This window comes from Trichoderma reesei (genome assembly GCF_000167675.1).
Source record: "Trichoderma reesei QM6a unplaced genomic scaffold TRIREscaffold_1, whole genome shotgun sequence".
Taxonomy (NCBI): domain Eukaryota; kingdom Fungi; phylum Ascomycota; class Sordariomycetes; order Hypocreales; family Hypocreaceae; genus Trichoderma; species Trichoderma reesei.
Window position 1 is genome coordinate 543,172 of NW_006711148.1, and position 17,327 is coordinate 560,498.

The 17,327-nt window shown below is 54.6% G+C and overlaps 6 protein-coding genes across 6 annotated transcripts; 4 read left to right on the forward strand and 2 right to left on the reverse strand.

Annotated features, from left to right (window-relative positions):
- Nucleotides 1-531: 531 nt before the first annotated feature.
- Nucleotides 532-4,114, reverse strand: TRIREDRAFT_119592 (Golgi complex Ca/Mn transporter-like protein; the record flags this gene model as incomplete). Its single annotated transcript, XM_006961509.1, has 4 exons — nucleotides 3,756-4,114; nucleotides 2,523-3,693; nucleotides 1,131-2,456; nucleotides 532-1,067 (listed from the first exon to the last, which is right to left on the reverse strand). The coding sequence occupies exons 1-4, from the start codon at nucleotides 3,909-3,911 to the stop codon at nucleotides 532-534; spliced, it is 3,189 nt and encodes a 1,062-aa protein (XP_006961571.1). The 5' UTR covers nucleotides 3,912-4,114.
- A 1,595-nt stretch (nucleotides 4,115-5,709) lies between these two features.
- Nucleotides 5,710-7,668, forward strand: TRIREDRAFT_102512 (uncharacterized protein; the record flags this gene model as incomplete). The annotated part of the gene is made up of 3 exons (XM_006961100.1): nucleotides 5,710-5,973; nucleotides 6,049-6,387; nucleotides 6,472-7,668. The coding sequence occupies 3 exons, from the start codon at nucleotides 5,710-5,712 to the stop codon at nucleotides 7,666-7,668; spliced, it is 1,800 nt and encodes a 599-aa protein (XP_006961162.1).
- Nucleotides 7,669-8,440: 772 nt separating this feature from the next.
- On the forward strand, nucleotides 8,441-9,193 carry TRIREDRAFT_119593 (tubulin cofactor A). Its single transcript, XM_006961101.1, has 2 exons — nucleotides 8,441-8,742; nucleotides 8,914-9,193. Exons 1-2 carry the CDS (start codon nucleotides 8,563-8,565, stop codon nucleotides 9,094-9,096), a joined length of 363 nt encoding a protein of 120 aa, XP_006961163.1. The 5' UTR covers nucleotides 8,441-8,562; the 3' UTR covers nucleotides 9,097-9,193.
- Nucleotides 9,194-9,330: 137 nt separating this feature from the next.
- Nucleotides 9,331-10,365, reverse strand: TRIREDRAFT_1735 (uncharacterized protein; the record flags this gene model as incomplete). Its single annotated transcript, XM_006960854.1, has 1 exon — nucleotides 9,331-10,365. The coding sequence occupies one exon, from the start codon at nucleotides 10,363-10,365 to the stop codon at nucleotides 9,331-9,333; it is 1,035 nt and encodes a 344-aa protein (XP_006960916.1).
- A 340-nt stretch (nucleotides 10,366-10,705) lies between these two features.
- Nucleotides 10,706-12,409, forward strand: TRIREDRAFT_21150 (uncharacterized protein; the record flags this gene model as incomplete). The annotated part of the gene is made up of 6 exons (XM_006960907.1): nucleotides 10,706-10,823; nucleotides 10,885-10,962; nucleotides 11,018-11,467; nucleotides 11,532-11,586; nucleotides 11,689-11,744; nucleotides 11,865-12,409. The coding sequence occupies exons 1-6, from the start codon at nucleotides 10,775-10,777 to the stop codon at nucleotides 12,407-12,409; spliced, it is 1,233 nt and encodes a 410-aa protein (XP_006960969.1). The 5' UTR covers nucleotides 10,706-10,774.
- A 1,960-nt stretch (nucleotides 12,410-14,369) lies between these two features.
- TRIREDRAFT_1737 (uncharacterized protein) lies at nucleotides 14,370-16,722 on the forward strand (the record flags this gene model as incomplete). Its single annotated transcript, XM_006960855.1, has 6 exons — nucleotides 14,370-15,115; nucleotides 15,449-15,662; nucleotides 15,770-15,803; nucleotides 15,874-15,932; nucleotides 16,306-16,370; nucleotides 16,689-16,722. 6 exons carry the CDS (start codon nucleotides 14,370-14,372, stop codon nucleotides 16,720-16,722), a joined length of 1,152 nt encoding a protein of 383 aa, XP_006960917.1.
- Nucleotides 16,723-17,327: the final 605 nt, after the last annotated feature.

The window sequence follows — 17,327 nt, forward strand, 5'->3', positions numbered from 1 at the left end:
AATATGGGGTCATTTGGTGGAGGAGGGGCTAACCTTCAATGTCAACTCCCCCAGCTGTCGTTGAGCTCACTCAAAGTGCAATTGATAGACGGAAGATATATCTGACCAGTTCTAAAGTGAATAGGCAAATTATGGACGGTAATTGATTCCATAGGTAGTCAATTGAGTCCCTCATTCCTACATGGTGCGAGTTTATGCTACCTACCTGAACGGCTGGTTGTAAAGCTGTCATGTCGCTGTGGTATTACCAGCAAGCAGTATTACCCAAGGTTGGATCGTTTGGAGAACCCGTCCGTCTTCAGCTTTGTGATATTAGAGGACCAAATGTCCAATTCTTTTTCTATACAAAAGCGCATATCAATGCTAGCTAAAATATGTAACTGTATAGAGGCAGGGCGTCTACTCTACTCCCTAGGCCCATACATATCTGTATGTATTACAATCGCCTCATACCATATATCACAAACCTCCCCATGAAGCCCATCCGTCCCTTTTGTACCACTCCTCTTCTCTTTTCCAAAGTTCGTTCTTTTAAACCGCCTGACTGTACCCGCCGCCCAAACGCCGCTTCCCATACTTGAGATACTTTCGTAATTCATCCGCCAAAAACACCGTGCTGCAAAGCATGACCAGCCGCACCAAATCACCCAGCCCAAGGGCTTCCGTCTGAAAGACTTCTTGTAGCCAAGGAAGATAGATGACGAGCAGCTGGCCGACGATTGACAGAGAGACTGCCCAGTTAAACAAGTTATTCGAAAATAGTCCCACCTCGCCACGCAGCACCGATTTGGATTCGGAGCGGCAGCTGAGAGCGTTGAACATGTCAAAGAAGACGAAGCAAGTAAAGGTCATGGTGGTGTCCCGGCGCGTGACGATGCCGTCAGCCATTTGCTGCCGGTACGTGATCATTGTGCCCACCATGATGATGGCTGCCGAGGTGAGAACTCTCTGGATGAGTTTCGTGGTAAGAACCGGATCGTTGCGCTTCCTTGGTGGCCTGTTCATCACGTCTGGGTCGACCGTCTCGACACCCAGAGATTGTGCCGGAGGGCCATCCATGATGATGTCTGTTTTTGTTAGCTGAGGTGTTTTTTCACGAAGATGCAGGATCATCGAGCAGCAAAACTCACTAATCCATAGAATCTGCATGGCATTCAGAGGACTCTTGAACCCGAAGCATGTGCAGACAAAGACAAGGGCCAAGCTCGCCGCGCTCGTGCTGAGCTGAAACGTTAGAAAGTTTTGGATGTTGTTGAAGATGCCCTTTCCTTCTTCAATAGCCCGCAGAATGGTGGAGAAATCGTCGTCGGTCAGAATCATGTCCGCTGCCTCCTTGGCCACATCGGTTCCATGACGGCCCATCGCAATGCCAATATCAGCCTTTTTCAAAGCCGGCGCATCGTTGACGCCGTCACCAGTCATGGCTACAATGTCTCCCCTGGATTGAAGCGCGCGGATAATCTTCATCTTGTGATCGGGGTTGGTTCTCGCAAAGATGGTCGTGTGCTGCATCGCCTGAGCGAGGGCGTCATCAGACATGCTGTCGATTTCGTCCCCTCTCAGGACGGCCTTGACCGCGTTCTGGCCCGGCAAATGAGCGCTGGGGACGGCAACATTCATTCCTAGCTGTTTGCCAATCGCAAGCGCCGTGGTCTCGGCATCACCAGTGATCATGATGACGCGGACGCCGCCTCGCATCAATCGTCGAATAGAGCGCTCTACGCCGGGTCTCGGGGGGTCCCTCATGCCAACCAGACCGGCAAAGGTGAGACCCTTGTAAACATCCTCGGAGCTTTGAGGGATGACCGGACTGGCAGCTCCATTGGCGGGGGTGTTGCTCCGCGTGTCAGCAGCCGACGTGCGTGTTCTCGAGGATCTAGCTACTTGTCCACTGGCAAAAGCAAGCACGCGAAGCCCCTTGGATGCCATGGCGTCGGCCGCTGCCAGAGCCTCCTGGCGACGTGCATTGTCCAATACAATTTCTCGGCCGTCCTTTTCCAGATACGTGTCGCAAGCGGCGAGAACCTTTTCGATCGACCCCTTCATATACGCATGTTCCTTTTCGCTTCCAACGGTAACACCCATCCACTTTCTCTCAGAGCTAAAGGGCACCTCCGTGACACGAGGGCCCATAGAGTCTCGGATGTCGTGCTCTTTGAACTTGTCGAGCAGATCAAGCATGGCCACATCGGTTGGCTGGCCGACCCAGCGAGTATAGGTCGACACCTCTTCGCGTCCTAAGGTTGAAGACAAGACAGCACTCGTTGCAGCGCCGCTCTCGGTGAAATTCTTCGACAGCCGTGCATTGTTTGCGATATTTCCGATGCGCAGGATGTGCAAAGCCGCTTGTGTCGGCTTGAACTCCTCAACCTCGACATCAGAAGCTACGTTGAACGAGCCGTCTTCTCCGAAGCACCACATCTCGACAGTTGTCATATGGTTTGTCGTAAGGGTACCTATTTTCCCGTACATTCAGCACCAGTGCGACCGTGATTTGCTAGTGGCCTAGGAGAGGGACTTACCGGTCTTGTCAGTGCACACCACATTGACGGAGCCAAGGGTTTCCACCTTGGGCATCCAGCGCACGATGGCATGATGCTTGGCCATACGGTGGACACCAAGAGCCAGAGTGACGGTGACAATAATGGGCAACCCTTCGGGAATAGCTGCGACGGCCAGGGATATAGAAATGGTGAAGATTTCCAGGAGCTTCTTGCCTTGCAACCAACCAACCAGCGATATCAGTCCAATGACGACAAATGAGGCCTTGCTCAGCTGCGAACCGAGGTCGTCCATTGACAACTGCAACGGGGACCTGGGGTTTTCTGTTCCAGAAACACTTGACGCAATGGAGCCGAAATGAGTGTTTCCGCCGGTAGCAAAGACAATTCCCTGACCATGGCCGGATTTCACCAGTGTGCCCATGTAAGCAATGTTTCTAGCGTTGCTGCTGTCAGACGACTCAGCATTGCCCGCGGGAGGTGCCGGGGAGAGGGATGTTGGCTTTGGAAACTGCATATTCAATCCGTGAGATTCTGCTTCGGTCGATATCCTAACGGGTTTCGTTTCGCCAGTAAGGTTGGAGACGTCAATGGTCAGATCGGCCGCCTTGGTAACTCGGATATCCGCAGGGATACGGTCGCCGGTAGTGAACAACACCAAGTCTCCCGGGACAAGCTGTGACGCTGAGACCTTGAACGACGTGCCGTCAAGGATATCTTCAATTGGCGTGATTGCGCCAGAGCTATCGGCTGGGTCTAGCGGGTCGTTGATGCTGGGAGGCCATGTGGGAGGTTTCTGCAGATTAGACTTATTCGACGAGCCTCGTACTAGATGTGCGTGATTCGGAACCAGGTGGTTGAGGGCCTCAATTGACTTTTCGGATCGGTACTCCTGGACAAAGCCCACGGAGACGACAATGGTGACCGCCACAGTGATGCTGATGGCATCGTCCATGTTGCCCAGGAGCAACGACGTCCCTGCGGACACCAGCAGGAGAACTATCAGCGGCTCCTGGAATTGCTTGAGAAACCGCAGCCAGAGCGGTTCCGGCGCCTCGTGGGGAATCTCATTGGGTCCGTACTCGCTCAGCCGTTTCAGTGCCTCGTTGGGCGTGAGGCCGTATGTAAGCGACGTTCGTAGCTGGGCGGCAGCCTCGCTGGGCGTCATGAAGGAATACTCTCTCGCCACTCCCTGCCATCGAATCCGCCGTTAGCGATCTATCAACAATGCGCCAATGGCATATCCAGCCTTACCCGTGCATGCGCCGATGATGTTCGGGCATGTCCAGGCCTGGTCTCTGATCTCCCCTGCCGTGATGAATCGTCCGCGTCGCCAGTGATGATGGGCACGCTGCTCATTGGCAGCAGAGACTCGCTGCCAGAGCCGCGGCCCGCCCACGGCAGCTGCATGTTGCAGACTCGAGGGCGGCGTCGATGATGCGAAAAGGGGGTCCGAACAATCAATCAACCTCCAAGAACTGGTGTCAAAGGCCGGGTTTCATGGGTGAGGTAGAGTCGGATGCGCAGCGGTCCAGCAGTGGCGCATGCGTCGTCGGTATCGGGAGAGGGGCGCTGCGTGAGATCGGGGTCGTGCTTTGTCTTGCAGCTGGCTCTTGACGGCTGCTTGTACGATCCTCATCCCCCTAATGGCATGGAAGAGGCCAGCGTGCAGACCGGTGAAGCATTGGCAGCCGGACGTGATCGTGGAAATTGCATGGATGGTGGAAAGGTGGTCTTCCAGCGGAATGGATGCGCTAGCCTCGCCACTCTTGCACTGGGCGACAGGCGGACAGGGAGCACCATTACAGGGGGTTGCAGCTACTAACGGGGGCGCCTCATAGTGGATTGGATTGAACGCTCTGGCTACAGTACCTAGGTAGGCTTAGCGGCAGTGCGGCATTGGAGGCTGGAGCTGTGTAGACGTCTGGCGGGTTGTTTTCTTGCGGGCGTGAGCTTGGGACGAACAAGTATAAAATAGCTCTCTGGTGTTCTGGGAGAAGACGGATTGATACACTGGGTGTCTGAGTGAGTGGCATGATGATGCTGATGAAGAGACACGGCATGTGAATGACATAAGACGGCAACCTCTAGTTGTGACGAACCGGTTCCCGGGACGTGGTGCTTGTACGAAGCTCAGCTGCAGATGCGGGAAACTAAGAAAGAGACAGACGAGGTAGCACTGGATGGAGAGCTCAATTATTGATGATGTCTTGGCGCACACAGACAAGGGATACAAAAGTGAACCCATTAGTATCAACCTGGAAGATCGAGCCTCTGGGAGTCATGGTTCCTGGTTGGAGACGCACATGCTGGTGTACCCAAGGTAATGAATGGTATGACCATGAGCTCCAGCGCACATGTCGCAACATGACCACTTAATTGAGCCAAATAGCAGTCAGCGAGTTGTCATTATCACTGTCCATTACCTATCCAGCACATTGCAAAAGAAACGCTTCAACAATTCGAGTTCGCTCACAAATGATTCTGCATCAAATCCTGTCAAGACCAGGTATTGACCGTTTGACTGTAGAAGTACTTGGTACGGAGTGCCTTGTCCGACAACCACCGCTGCACTGCAGGCACCGACTTCCGACAAGCCACCAGCCTCAACGATCTGCTCCGGAGCTGAGGATTCCCCGCTTCCGGCGCAGCAAACCGAGCCGCAATTGGACGGCCAGAGAAGGCTGAAGTACCTCGTACCTCGTACCTCATGCCACCAGCCACTTTTCCTCCCAGCCACGCAATTTACGGCAAGGCAAAGCTCGGGGACCGCAGCGTCTCCCCTCGCTCCAGACCTGAGACTTCCACACAACTGCGTCTGCTCGCCTTTTTTGCCCTTTGCATCACCGGAACCCCGTCGCCTCGCCCTGCGCCGCCGAATCTCGCGCCTCTTCGCACACTCGCCCCGGGCGACACGATATTTTACGACTGGATGAGCTTGCGCGGCTGCTGTTGCGCGTGAGCCCGGCCCGAACACGGTTTCGGCGATTGTTTATCCGCCAAAACGCGCAGCCCTTGTGCCGTGTTTACTTGTGCTCACCTCCACCGAGGCTGCAAGCTCGTGTCCCTACACCGAGTTCCCACTGGCTGAGCAGTATTCTGCAACTCGCCTTCACAACCACATTCCCGTTCGCATCCCTACCCGGCCATCTCGTGCCCTTGAGTCGCCGTCGCCACATCGACCCGTGCGACAGCTTCGCGCGCCGCCATGTTCTACTCGGAGACGCTCCTCCAGAAGACCGGGCCGCTCGCCCGTGTCTGGCTGTCGGCCAACCTCGAGCGCAAGCTCTCCAAGAATCACATCCTGCAATCCAATGTCACGGACAGCGTCGAGGCCATCATTACGCCGAACCAGGCGCCCATGGCCCTGCGTCTCAGCGGCCAGCTTCTGCTGGGTGTGGTCAGGATATACCAGCGCAAAACGCGATACTTGCTGGACGATTGTAACGAGGCGATGATGAAGATTAAAATGGTTGGTAGCCTCTCTGCATTGCCTTTAGAGTTTCTCGACGTCCACTGTTACACATCTCGCTAACATTGTTGCTAGGCTTTTCGATCAAGTGGTAACAACGATCTGGCCGCCAATCTGCAAGTCACCAACCGCGAGGCTCTGCTTCTGCCCGATCGCATCACCCCATACGACAACCTCGAGCTCCCTCCGCCCCCGGATGCGTCATGGCTCCTTTCGCAGGTTGAAGATGTGTCGTCCACGCAGGTCGGTAGGAAGGGCCGCGTGAGCAACACTCGAGACATTAACCTGCAGGAAGACTTCGACAACAGCCAGTATCTCCAGAGCGGCATGACGATGGATGAGGACGCGCTCGCGCCCATGGACGATCTTGAGCTCGAGCTCGACTTTGGCATTGACATGGATGGTGGCCCAAGCGTTGAGATGGGTCGAGATGCCCCGGCAGCGCGATCAATAGAAGATGACGTCTTCAGCGAGCTGGATATCATGCCTCGAACCAAGGAGGGCGCTGGTCCTGACGACACCACCATGGCCATGGACGGCGGCGTGAGGATCGCAGATGACGAGGGCGACATCCAGATGGGAGACGACGACTTCCAGTTCAACCCCGACGATCAATCTGCCGTGCCTGGCATGGCTGCTCTCGACATCAACCGAGAGAGAATCTCGGAGTCTCCTCTCTCAGACATTGATGATCAGTTTGCCAAGGAGATCGAGGAGGAGTACTCCCGCCACGGCCACACCGATCTCTACGAGCCCCAAGAAGACGCGGAAGACTCCCCTGTCAAGCGACCTGCACAGCGCCCCAGGAAGCAGCGCCTCATGATGCCAGATGATGAAATCGTGCTGTCCAGCACTCACATCAAGCAGCAGCAGGCCCACAGGGACAACATCACCAAGCCCACCGCATTCCTCCCTCGTGATCCTCTGCTCCTCGCTCTTGTGGAAATGCAAAAGAACGGTGGCTTCGTCTCATCCGTCATGATGGACGGCAGAAGCCAGGGATGGGCACCCGAGCTCCGCGGCATGCTGTCATTGGACATGGTGCGTGGCGCCAATGAGCTGAAGCGCAAGCGCGACAGCGGTGTCGCCGATGTGGAGAGCGAGTTGGGTGGAGTCAAGTCCCCTCGTCTCGAGCTGGGAGACGACACCGACTTCACCATTGACGGAAACGCCTTTGGCAACGGGAGCGTGGCCGCCGATGGCACCATTGTGGAGATTCCCGCCGACCAAAGCGCGGCTCACTTTGACGAGGATCATGCGGACGGAGAGGGAAGCACCCTGATGCCCGCATTCGAAGACACGACGATGCCGCTCGTCCACCCCGCCGACAGTGGCCCCGTCTCTGTTGGCACCAGACACGCCGTGCATATTCTGCGAGACCTGTTTGGCTCCGAGGCGGCCCATGATGCCGACAAGAGGAAGAAGTCGGCGGTCGTCTTCCAGAGCCTGCTGCCTGAGAAGGAAACCACCAAAGCCGAAGCGACAAAGATGTTCTTCGAGTGCCTGGTGCTCGCAACCAAGGACGCCATCAAGGTCGAGCAGGGCTCAGGCCTGGGCGACCCCATCAAGATCCGGGGCAAGCGTGGCCTCTGGGGTGCTTGGGCTGAGCGAGAAGCCGGCGGCGAAATTTCGAACCAAGATGAACCCGAGCCCGTTGCTCCCGCGAGTGTTGCGGCGGTTTCTGTCGGAGCATGAAGCGTCTGCCAAACAGTCACGAGTACCTACCAATGGAAGAAATGACGAAACTTTGCATGTAACAAATACATTGCTGTGCATCTTGGGGCTACGGGTTTTGCTTTTATTCGATTCGCTCATGGCGGAGTTGAAGGCGTTTGGGAGATACCATGTAATGTGACCTTGGGGATTTCTCTGATCTGGATAAAGGGTGGAGGGGGAAAAAAACTGATGATTCGAGCCTTGGGTGTGGATTCAGGACAAGCCTTTTGCTTCTTCTTCTTCTTCTTTCTGTCTTTTGACTTTTTGTTCTGCCTCTCGTTCTTCTTTTTTTGTGGCCTGTACGTTGCTTGCCTAGGTATCAGCTGTTAGATAGGTAGGATGTCCAGGGTTTGGTCGTCACTCGACAGACGTTGGCAATATGATGTGCTTTTAACGCTTGTTGAGACTGATTCGATGACTCTCTTTACCGAAATGCTCCAGTTCCTGTTAAAGTCCGAATATGCCTTGCCAGTGTTCTTCTTGATGCTCAGGATTTGAGCCCTTGAATGTCAAGCTCGTGTTGGCTTCAAGCCTACCTTACTAAGTTGGTACCTAGGCTTTGATAAACTGGAAGATTCCAAAGTCTAGCAAAAGAAGTCGCGATCTGCTGCAGCTGCTCTGCCCCGCCACGGCTCTCGAACCCCACGCGGAACCAAATCCGTCTCCTCTACCAGGCAACCTAGTACTACCTGGTAGTTTATCTCCCATATTCAGGTAGGCAACCCAGATTCAACCCCGATCAAACAACTTACTACGAACTACTCCCCGTTACCACGAACCATAAAAGACACCTTTACCTTCAACCTCACACCGATACCGTCCGGCCGAAACGAACAAAGACATAAACCCCAGAGTAAAGAAAGAAACGCAGCAATGCCTCCCCCATCACCCCTCGTCATCGCAACAGGCGCGGTAACCCGCCTCCTCAAGGAAGAAGCCTCCTACCACAAGGAGCTCCAGGAGCAAGAAGCCAAGGTCAAGGCGCAAGAGGAGAAGATTCAGAGCGGACAGGACGACGAGGAGGGCAATGCGACGTATATCCTCAAGCAGCACGTATGTTTCTTTCCTTTTTCTTGGTTTCTTCCCCCTTCTGCCTTTACCCTTCTCTCTCGTCCTCTGCGGAAGCTCTGTGGGCTCCTACCGCGTGTATCAGTTTGACGGGCTTTGTGTAGATTGTGTTGGAGAGAGTCATGGCTGACGTTTCTGGTGGTTATCTCTTTTTAGCAAATGGTTGTCGAGCAGACGAGGGCCGTGTTCAAGCCGCTGAGGACCCGCATCAACCAGGCTGTCGAGAAGCTCGAGGATTTGGTCGCCGCGGAGGAAAAGGGCGGAAGTGCTTCTGAGGAGGAGCTTGCGAATGCAAAGGCGGCGCTGGAAAAGGCCAAGGCGGAGAATGCTTCTGCTTAAACGAACGAAACGATCGGGATAGAACGAGGAGGATAGAAAGAGTTGCGGTTTAGTCATACAACACAAGACACACCGGTGGGCTACGGCCATCACTCCGTTAGATAGGTATAATACTGGCAAAAAAAAAGCGTCATCTTTGAATTCTGGTAAAGGGTCCATTTGGGTATCCTATGTGTATAAAGACTCGACCCATTGTCGCAGGAGAAAAGCAATGCCATGCAAACTTGTCGAAATCTAATTATCAACCTCCATCTTATCGCCATTCCGTGCACCCGTCTTGTCGTCTTCATCCTCCTCCTCCTCTCCCTCTTCACCGTCCTCACGTCGCGAATCCTCCATATCAACATCTTCGCCCGTCTCGCTCCCCGACGCCTCCCGCAATCGCGTCCGCGACGGCTCCCTCGTCGAAGCCCTGCTGGGTGCCCTCGAGCCCGTTCCTTCGGCAGCCAGCTGCTGCAGCCGATCCGGTCGCGGCGAGCTGACCGCCGGCGTCGGCGCGTCCACAGATATCGTTGGCTGAGGCGTTTCGTTGAGGGTGCCCTCGCCGTCTGGGCGCGGCGTCCCGGTTGCGCTGGGCTCAACGCCGGGCGTCTGGCCGCCGCGCTGTTCCTCCGCTTCGTCCTCTGCGCCTTCGTTCATGCCCTCTCTCCTGTCTACCTCTTCCTTCTCGTCTCTAATCTGCCGCCTCAGCAGCATGCCCTCCTCCATGATCCTGTTGAACTGGTCTCTCCGCTCCTTCCACGTTCCACTGTATGTTTCGCTTTCGCGCTCCAGCTCCTTGCACTCTTCTTCCAGCTTCTCCAGGGCCGCAAACTGGTCTTCGCGTGGCCTTAGCAAACGGTTCGAGAGGATCTTCTCCGCCAGCTCATCGAACTTCTTCCGCCGCGCCAAAGTCGCCTTGGCGTCTTCCAGCTGTTCCCGCAGCCGAGCGTTGTTTTCGCGCGCAGCCTGGCACTCTGCCAGGATGCGCTGCTTGTCCGCCTCGTAACGTTGCCGCTCTCGTACATTTGCGTCGTGGAGGAACTGGAAGCGGGCGATGCTGCTCTCAAAGGCGGCAAAGTCGAATGTGAGGTCTTCTTGTAGCTGGGCGCTGCTTGTGGTTTGGCCGTTTTGGACGGTAGCGTCGGACTGTATGGCGCTGGATACAATCGCGGAGATGGAGGAGAGTCGCTTGGTGATGCGCTTGAAGGGTTTTTCTTCAACGTTGAGCAGCCGGCTCTTGTGAAGCTCGGATTCGCCTTTCTCGTCGAGAAGATCCCAGGACGCCATTGTCGGGAATTGAGGAACGTGGTTGTTTGATTTGGCGGAAAGAAGATCGCTGGCAATGAGGGAGACCCTGGAAATTAGAAAAGATCTTTGAATCGAAGACACGAAGAGTGCCTCCAAGCTTCGATCGTGCGGTAGGTATGTTGAAAGGCAATCAATGGCTGGTGTCCTTCAGCCTTGCACACCAAAAAGACGTGGGCGCGTTGATGACATAATCCATCCACCGCTTTCCAAGGCTAGCTCCTCCAAAGCTCGCCACGGCTCGGCAGCCTTGCATCTGCTCTCTTCAAACATAATTTCGATACATCTTCCACCGCTCCAAAACCACGCACTCCATCCCATCTTCTGCCCAAATCTATTTATCGCACTGCATCACGTACTTGGGACTACGAGGAAGAGAGTCATCGCCAAGATGACGGACGAGGAAAAGGAGCTTTTGGCGCGCATCGGCCAACTCGCTGGTAGGACGTCAGCTGTCCCGCGATGACTTCATAGAAGCTCACGTCTTCGTTTTCATTTTAGGCCAAATCAACCGACACAAGAACCAGCAGGCTGGCTACCAATCAGTTCCATCGACGCATCACCCGAGCCGCCATCGAGGTCCGCATCATCCGCGAGCGACCGGACCAAACAGTCAAACTGACGTGATTTCAAGGAAATGTTTATCGTCAAGCAAGCGCGCCTTATCCCACCAGAGGATTCAGCAGCCGGCCAGCCGCAGCTCACCGTCACAGGACCCTGCACCTCAACGCCTCAGCATCCGCCTCCGGATCCGCGTCGAGCTCGGCAGCGCCCAGTCCTGGTCCGACGGGCTCCGGTTGGGTATCCAAGAACGATCGCCACCGCCAGCTCATCAACGCCAGCATCTACGAAAAGGACAGCCAGAACCGGGCCAAGGCCATAGAAGAGACTCGGCAGCGGAAACTCAGGGAGCAGCGCCTTCGGGAGAAGAAGCGGTTTAGCGAATATCTCCGCCACCAAGCCGGCGCTGCTGGGTTTCCAAATACGGGCATGACCGCTAACGCGACAGGGACGAATGAGATATCGGTCGACGGTATTCGTTTCCGCGTTCTAGAGGGAGGAAAGAAGCTTGTCAAAGCACCTGGTATGTGCATTTCCTCTTCCGTTCAGACGTGTATTTTTCTCCTGATTTTAACAAACAACAACAGGCGATCCGGCCTCTCCTGCCATGACGCCCAAGTCGACAGTCATTGCCGGGGTTAAGTTCCATCGTACCAAGACTGGAAACCTAGTGGCGCAGAGGATAGTCAAAGACCAACGGTATGTATACTCCCGCTCGGCAAGCGCAGTACTAACGTCAAACAGTCGATCTGGCGCGGTCAAGAAGCTCGATCAACGGTGCAAGATCTTTTCAACGACCGGTAATTGTTTACTTTTTCTACAATTTTCACGCCTGCGGCGACGAATACATCCCCCGCAGCTTGACAGAATAGGTGGCATGGAGGTAGGGACACTAACCTCTCGAATGTTTTCTGTTTTAGGATCCTGCCCGAAAGGCCCAGCCTGCCGCTATATCCACGACCCCAACAAGGTGGCCCTCTGCAAAGACTTTATGAAAGACGGCAAGTGCCCCAACGGCGAGGCATGCGACCTCTCCCATGAGCTTACCCCAGAGCGTGTCCCGAACTGCCTGCATTATGCCAAGGGCCAATGCTCTCGGCCTGACTGTCCCTTTACGCACTCCAAAGCGTCTCCAAGCGCTCCCGTTTGCGAGGCATTTGGGTTCTGCGGTTACTGTGACAAGGGTGCGGAGTGCACCAATCGCCATGTCTTTGAATGCCCTAACTTCAGCAACACCGGGTCCTGCAACATCAGGGGATGTAAGCTGCTCCATCGCGAGAGGGCAAGCGTCCTCCGAAACCAGGCCAAGCAGCGCGACGAAGCCGAGAACAAGGACGAGGACGTGTCGAGCGATGATGAGTCGGTTGATTCAGACGACGTCGACTCGGACGAAGTGGCCGAGTTTCTCGAGGCTGACTCTGACGACTCTGACTTTGAGAACCCAAAGGACTTTCTTCCTCTCTAGTCAAGTCACAAGAGTGTGGTCAGCAGATTTGGCAGCAGCCACTTGTTGTACATGATGAAGCCGATATGGTTTCGGCTTGCAGTCTCAGCTTGGTTGCGCCTTTATGAGATGCTTCTTTGTTGTTTTTTTATATAGCATGTGATGGCCTCCTTCCTTTTCGACGGCACCAGCAAGGCATCACGACGTCGATGATGACTCATATCCTTCTTTGTTATAGCTCTATTGCCAAGGGAGGATTCGTGCCAAAGATACCCTACCAGCTACTGAGCATTCTGATATTGGTTTGCGAGATTGCAACAAGGCAAAAAAGGTAAAAAAAAAAAAACATAGGAAGAGCGAAAAAGAATAGAGGGAGAAGAAGAAGATGAAGAAGAAAGTTGTCTGAGAATTGTCAGGAAAACAGCATGTGTTGGTAAAGGAAAGAAATGAATGAATAAAGAGCAGCTTATGAAGGCTTATGGATGCATATGGCGAATGATGTTTATTACGTGAATCTACTACAGCTTGTGTCGTGTTTGTTTTAGTTTCTCTCTTTCGAATCTTGACTCCTATAGGAGCCTCAATTTCACCCCCCCCCCCCCAGTCGCCAACAATGGAATGACACGCTCTACAGCACAGCACGTTCTTAGCGAACAAGGGCCCTGTTGAAAACATCACTGATCGACACCTCTAAGACTCCATGGATGGAGCCCAAGTCCAGAATTCAGCCCTTAAAAAAAAAAAAAGGGCCGCAAGCACCTATTTAACATCATGAACGTTGAGCTTCTTGATACCGTATATGGAAAAACAGACTGCTAAAATCGCATGTAATATCTAACAGGGTAGATGGTGCCCCTGCTCCCTGCTCCCTGCCATGAACCCAAACCTTGTTGAATGGAGAAGACGAAATAATACAGGCAAATTGGCTGCCAAGCCGACAAGGGGCAAAGCATTCTCTCACATGCCTATCTACATATGTTCTTCTCTCATCTCCCATCTCAGTCCGTATTGATCCTGTCAAATCCAAATCCTCAATAGTTATCTGAAAAAGTGCCATTATCATATATTTAAGGTCTTATATGACAGGGTAACCGGGACCCGCGACGGCGCCGTAGGTACATATTTTCCTCGGTAATATCCCCCGCCCTCTTTACCACACGGGATACATACAATTTCCAAGTGACTATTTGCGTTTCGTGTCCCTCCCTGTCGGATTCATACTGTCTGCCGGGAAAACCCAATCAATCATCGAATTCCAGGGGCAAACCCGGCGTTCCTTTTTAGCCTCTTGGACAACTCTCTTTACTCATCTGATCACAATCACGCTCCAATTACAACTCTTTAGTCTCCCTTCTGATTCGTCTTTTCTTTCAACACATCTGAAACCCAAGCCTCACTCGACCTCCTCCTCCTCCTCCTCCTCCACCCACAAACCACATCGCCAGCCATTCTTCAAACAACAGTGTGCACCGCCATATTATCCCACGCTCCAAAGCATCTCGATCCGGCCCATATATTACCACACAGTAGGTAGGTAACAACAAAATGGCAAAAGCCGCAAAACAACACGAATCTACCTTTTTTTTTGACGCTGCTCAGCCTCGCTCCAAGCCCACCCGACGACTCTTTTTGGCTGACTTGCCTTTTATAACGTTAGACGGGGGAGTGAGTGACAAGGAAAGTTTTCTAAATCTATTTTGGGATACCAGGGGGTTGTCATCATCGCTTTTGAGGAGAGGGAGGGGCTTTTACATATCATTCTCCCGTTGAGGCGGCGGCATCGTCTTTTTAACTTACAGCGACATCTTCACATCATCATCGCTTGCAACGATTTATACATACCTTTGTCTACATAGAGAGGGTGTTGTGCGTGAACTTGTTGCTTTGTTGCCCCTTTTCTGTTAGTTCCAACAGCAAAGAAAAAAGGAACAACGATCTCATCTTTGACTTACGTCAACATCTTCACTTCACTTTACACACCATGGGTCTGCGAGACGCTCTGAGGAAAAAGGACGCCATAGACCATGACCAAGGCCCCGACATCTTCGTGCGCTCCGACTCCGACACCATCACGCAGCAGTTCGCCACGGCGCCGGATCAACAACAGGGACATGAGCAAGCAGCACAAGGACTCGGCCAAGGCTCAGGCTCGCCCGGCTTCAACGACGCCCTGCTGTCGCCCGCCGCGTCCACCAGCGGCGAGCCGCGCAAGTCCCGGCGCAGCTTCGACTTCTTCCACTCGTCCTCTGACCGGCCGCGGAGCCCCTCGGCATCCTCCGCCACCAGCCAGACCAAGAAGGAGAGCACGGCCAGGCGCCTGTCGCACCGCCTGCACCTGAGCCGCGCCCCCAAGACGTCGGACCACGTGCCGCAGGACCTGCCCGAGATCGTCGTGCCCGGCACCGACGCCGGCGACAGGGAGGCCGAAGAGTTGCAGTGGGAGAAGAGGGCCACGATGCTGGCCGGCCAGAACGACCGCGCCAGGAGCCCTGCAGACGGCGCCGCCCATGTGAGCCTCGACGGTGCCGCTGCCCGCAGCCGCAGCGCGTCGACGCACTCTGCCACCGCCCCGGTCTCGTCCAAGCAGATCGACGCCGACATCCAGGAGGCCATCCGCCTGCATGAGGAGGGGAACTTTGCCGAGGCCACCAAGATGTTTGGGCGCCTTGCAGACGAGAACGGCGCCAACAACCCGCTGAGCCAGGTTCTCTATGGACTGGCCCTCAGGTGAGTGCTACCGTCTCCCGGATCCCCGATTCGCCCGTCTCAACTCTTCTCCTCACTTCCCATTCTGCGGTGGCGATGCAAAGCTGCTGCCGGGTGAAACTAGAAAGAGGGGGTGAAGAGAGGAGAGAAAGAGAGAGAGAAAGAGAGGCAAGTCTCCATCTCACCCCCTCCTCTCCTCTTCTCTCCTCGCCTTGATCCTCATTGAGTGCTTCTCACATATCACATCACCCCATTCTCCATTTACGTGACATGCCCATCATATGATTAGCAGACGATGAGCGAGAAAGAGAAGACCATGCGGAGCTAATACAGCCATGGCTTTTTCCCCCATAGGCACGGCTGGGGATGCACACCAGATCCTGAGCGGGCGGTTCACTATCTAACGGCAGCGGCCTCGAATGCTGCAGCCGTCGAGCAAATGGCCATCCAGGCCGGCCTGAAGAAGGGAGGAGCGGCAAAGGGAGAGCTGGTTCTAGCCATCTATGAGCTGGCCAATTGCTTCCGCAACGGCTGGGGCATCGAAAAGGACCCAGTCGCCGCGAAGCAGGTATGCAGCTCCGTCCAATCTTTGCGATATCAGGGGCTCGGTGGTTGGCTGCCGAGCTGCTTTCTGGACCGATTAGACACTAACCGAGCTCTGCAACGGGACAATAGTACTATGAGACGGCGGCGAACTTGGGCGATACTGGTAAGTAACACATGCGGCCCATTCTCTCCGGGCCTGAGTCTCGACTCGGTATGCTGATGAGTGACCAAAGACGCCATGAATGAGGTTGCCTGGTGCTATCTGGAGGGCTACGGCTGTAAGAAGGACAAGGTACGTGGACCATTAGTCAAGACCGAACAAAGTGAACATATGACTTGCCTTGGGGTTGCGCCTCGTGGTACGCAAGAGAGCCAAGCCTCAGTCAAGGCACAGTGGCAGCATCACAAGCTGTGGCTTGCCCAGTCGCCATCCTCCATGGCCTGGCTGACAAAGACCAAGTTGATGCCCAACGTCTCACCAGTGCCTCGGGGTTGGGTTCCCATGAGGACACAGCGAGCAGGCGAGGGCGCACAGGTCTTGTCAGGTCCAATGGAGGCATGGCCCAGGCAGTACTACTAGCTGTCTTCTCCCTCTCCCCTCCCCCACAGACTCGAATCCGTCACATGAAGCTGATGTTGGACCCCTTACTTGGGAGTAAATACAGTACACTGCAGCCCAGTATTATCGACTGGCTGAGAAGGCAGGCAACAAGACACTAGGGAACACATGGTAAGTCATCAACAGACTGCACCCATACTTGCCCATCGTGTCAGCTATTGGCGTGTCTGTGTGTGTGTGTGGGAGAATCCATAATCCACGGCTTCCGAGTGGCCGCAGCTCGCTTGCGAACCCATCCGTGCAGGCACAACCACACACGCGCTGCTCTTTGGCGGGATGGGCTGTGCAACAGCTGCGACCGTCTGCGGTCTCATGATTGCCTGCCAGTCGCTCCAGAAGGATTCGTGGTGTGCTACAAGTGCACAGTTCAGCTCCAATGAGACGACAGACGAGGGCTCTCAGAGGCGTCATAGGCTAACGGCTCTGCAGGATATGGAAGGAAAAGTACAACAAGAAAAATTAGGGAGGCTGGTGGTTACAGGTAGGCAGATCTCCCTCGACTCGGCGGCGCTCGATGGCGGCTCCTGGCCTTGATCTCTCTCTCTTTGCCCTCGGGCTTGTCAGTTCTCTCGTAATCAGCGTTTATAATTGGACACTCAAGGGGGCGCGCGCACGTCTTTCTTTTCTTCTCCTCACTGTTGCATTGCGTGTCCCTCTTTTGTGGCTTCAAACCAGCAAGTAAGAAAGCTGCATGGTGACCCATCCTGCGTCCTGCTACACATTGCGGGGTGCTGCTGCTGTGCCATCCGGAGGTGCGGACGCCGCAGCGTCCAGGCGTTGTGGACGGCTCATACTTACTGTAGCGGGCGATGGCGGCATGTAAGGTTGGATGTTTGCCTGTAGCATGCATGTGTGTAGCATGCATGTGTGGCTTGTGTCTTTGGATTGCAATGACCTGAAGGTGTATGGCCGTATGGTTGGATGACTGCAAGGCCATAACCGCTTGTTCATCCATGTGGGAGAGCATGTGTATGTGCGTGTGTGCCATATGCGGCCGGGGCCACTCAAACAGCCAGGACCAGTGATAACCAGTTTCACTCTGCTCATTCCCACAGCTGCTCACCAGCA